This window comes from Balaenoptera ricei, chromosome 15, assembly GCF_028023285.1.
Source record: "Balaenoptera ricei isolate mBalRic1 chromosome 15, mBalRic1.hap2, whole genome shotgun sequence".
NCBI classification, from domain to species: Eukaryota; Metazoa; Chordata; class Mammalia; order Artiodactyla; family Balaenopteridae; genus Balaenoptera; species Balaenoptera ricei.
In genome coordinates, this window is record NC_082653.1 from 34,425,658 (window position 1) to 34,428,213 (window position 2,556).

The window sequence follows — 2,556 nt, forward strand, 5'->3', positions numbered from 1 at the left end:
GTCGCCATGCCCTGAAGAAGCCAGGTTATATGGAGTCTCAGTTCTGGCTGAGATTCCAGCTGATAAGCAGCACCAACCTGCCAGCCATACAATTTAGCCAGGTTGGATGTGAATCCTTTAGCCCACAGTCAAATTTACTCCACCTGACACCATGTGCAGCATCATGTGGCGATGCCAAGCTCTGTCCAAATTGAAGATGTATGAGTAAAGTAAATGTTATTGTTTTGAGCCACTCCAAAAGTTTTGGGGTGGTCTGTTATGCAATCGTAGGATAACTGGAACAAGCCCTCTCATGCAGCTGCAGTCCATTGGTGGTGTGGAGTAGGATGTACAGTGCCTTGTACTCCTCAAGGTGGCCTCTCACTCCAAAATGGGAGCTTACACTCCTTTCATGGAAGCTCAGAGCTCCAAAAGGGAGAAAGTGGAAACTTCCAGGCCTTCTTCATGCCCGAGCTTGGAAGTCTCAGAATGTCACTTCATCCACATTTGATTGGACAAAGCAGTCACAGGCTCAGCCGCAATTTCAGGGGAGGAGACATAAGCCCCAATTGCTGATGGGAGGAAGGAGGAACAGCATGTGCATACAGGTGGGGAGAGAATTGATGTTGGCCATCTTTGGAAAGCAGATACCACACTGTCCCTCATTAGAATATTAGGTCCACACAGGCCCCAGCCTTGCTTCTCTTGTTCACCACAGGATACCCAGCAGCTATTGCTGTATTTGGCATGTGCTACCTGTGAAAATATTTATTGCAAAAGTAAATGGGTATATAGTGCAAAGGGAAAGTGTGTGACTTTTGTATGAGACCATTTCCTTTGACCAGAGCACTTCCTTCTCTTTCCCTTTCTGACTAACTCTCACTTGTCCTCAAATACTGTATTCTAACACATATATATGGAATCTAAAAAAAAAAAAAAAAACGTTCTGAAGAACCTAGGGGCAGGACAGGAGTAAAGAAGCAGACGTAGAGAATGGACTTGAGGACACGGGGAAGGGGAAGGGTAAGCTGGGATGAAGTGAGAGAATGGCATGGACATATATACACTACCAAATGTAAAATAGATAGCTGGTGGGAAGCAGCTACATAGCACAGGGAGATCAGCCCGGTGCTTTGTGACCACCTAGAGGGGTAGGATAGGGAGGGTGGGAGGGAGAGGCAAGGGGGGGGATATGGGGATATATGTATACGTATAGCTGATTCACTTTGTTATACAGCAGAAACTAACACAACATTGTAAAGTAATTATACTCCAATAAAGATGTTAAAAAAAAAAAAAAAACTCAGTTTAAGTTCTGTTTCCTTCATGGCCCCAGGCAGGGCCAGTTACTCTCTCCTCCTGGCTCCCTTGGTCCACTGCTCACGTCTCATTGTTGTGTTGGGCATTTCTTGGTTTCATTTTGGGAGGATCTCAAAGGGCAAAAATCATATCTTAGTCATATCTTTGAATGACTTCCAATGTCTGTCATGTATGCTCAGAAATAGAGCCATGGCTTAGAACAGACAAACACTCAAAAATGGAATCAATTACTTCTAATTCTGGGCTGCATCGCTCAACAGAGAAATGAAAAATTTGAAGTACATTTTAAGGAGAGGTTATGACTAAAGACCTTGGAGCGGGGGTGGGGCAGGCAAAGACAGAGATCAAGAAAAGACAGAGTCAAGAAGAAGGAAGTTATTTCCAAAGAAAAACATGGAGATTAGTGAAATGTTAAAAATAGAGCCAGTCAGCGCAGAGGGCCGAATCCGTAAGGCCCGTTGAACGTTTGCGGGGGAGGCGGCTTCTTCCGTCTGGGCCGAGGAGCAGCTTCTTCAGTTGAAGGACACCTGCAGCGAGGTCTGTGCGTTTTGGAAGATTGAAATCATGGCAGGTCCAGAAACTGATGCCCAGTACCAATTCACTGGTATCAAAAAATATTTCAACTCTTACACTCTCACAGGGAGAATGAATTGTGTACTGGCCACATACGGAGGTATTGCTTTGATAGTTATATACTTTAAGTTAAGGTCTAAAAAAACTCCAGCTGTGAAAGCAACATAAACGGATTCTCAACTGTACCTCATCTGTTAAGTTCCCATGCTTGAAGAAGCTAATGTCAACTCATCATGTGATACTCAATTTGTACAATAAATTATGATCCTGGAAAAAAAATATATGAACTTGCAACAATAGGAATGTCTAACCTTTTAGACTTCATCTGTAAAATGGGGATAAAATAGTTCTTATAAAAATTTAAGGTTGATTGAAAAGTAAATGAAATAAAATACGCATAGTGCTTGGACCAATGCCTGGAGCATAGTAAATGTTCAATAAATGCTAACTATAATAATGAAAACTCCAACAATATTTGCCATTTATTGACTGACCACGTTGTGCCAGGAACTGGTCTCAGAGATAATATGGATGCCAAACAATGGTTGTTTGTTTACTAGAGTAATTCTACATGATGCAAGAAAAGAAAGGTAGCCTTTCCGGAAACATTAAAAAGGTTGTGGCACTTCAAGGAGCTCTCTCCTGTCATTTTTCAGCAGCACTTTCAGTGTCTAGAATCTTTTC

General features: G+C 42.5%; 1 protein-coding gene across 1 annotated transcript; it reads left to right on the forward strand.

Annotated features, from left to right (window-relative positions):
* The first annotated feature begins 1,799 nt into the window (after positions 1-1,799).
* LOC132349458 (ATP synthase membrane subunit K, mitochondrial-like) lies at positions 1,800-2,110 on the forward strand. The gene has a single exon (XM_059897839.1). It carries the CDS (start codon positions 1,864-1,866, stop codon positions 2,038-2,040), a length of 177 nt encoding a protein of 58 aa, XP_059753822.1. The 5' UTR covers positions 1,800-1,863; the 3' UTR covers positions 2,041-2,110.
* Positions 2,111-2,556: the final 446 nt, after the last annotated feature.

What these genes read in the sequence shown, in the direction of transcription:
- LOC132349458 (XM_059897839.1), top strand. Translation starts at nt 1,864, where the DNA reads ATGGCAGGTCCAGAAACTGATGCCCAGTACCAATTCACTGGTATCAAA.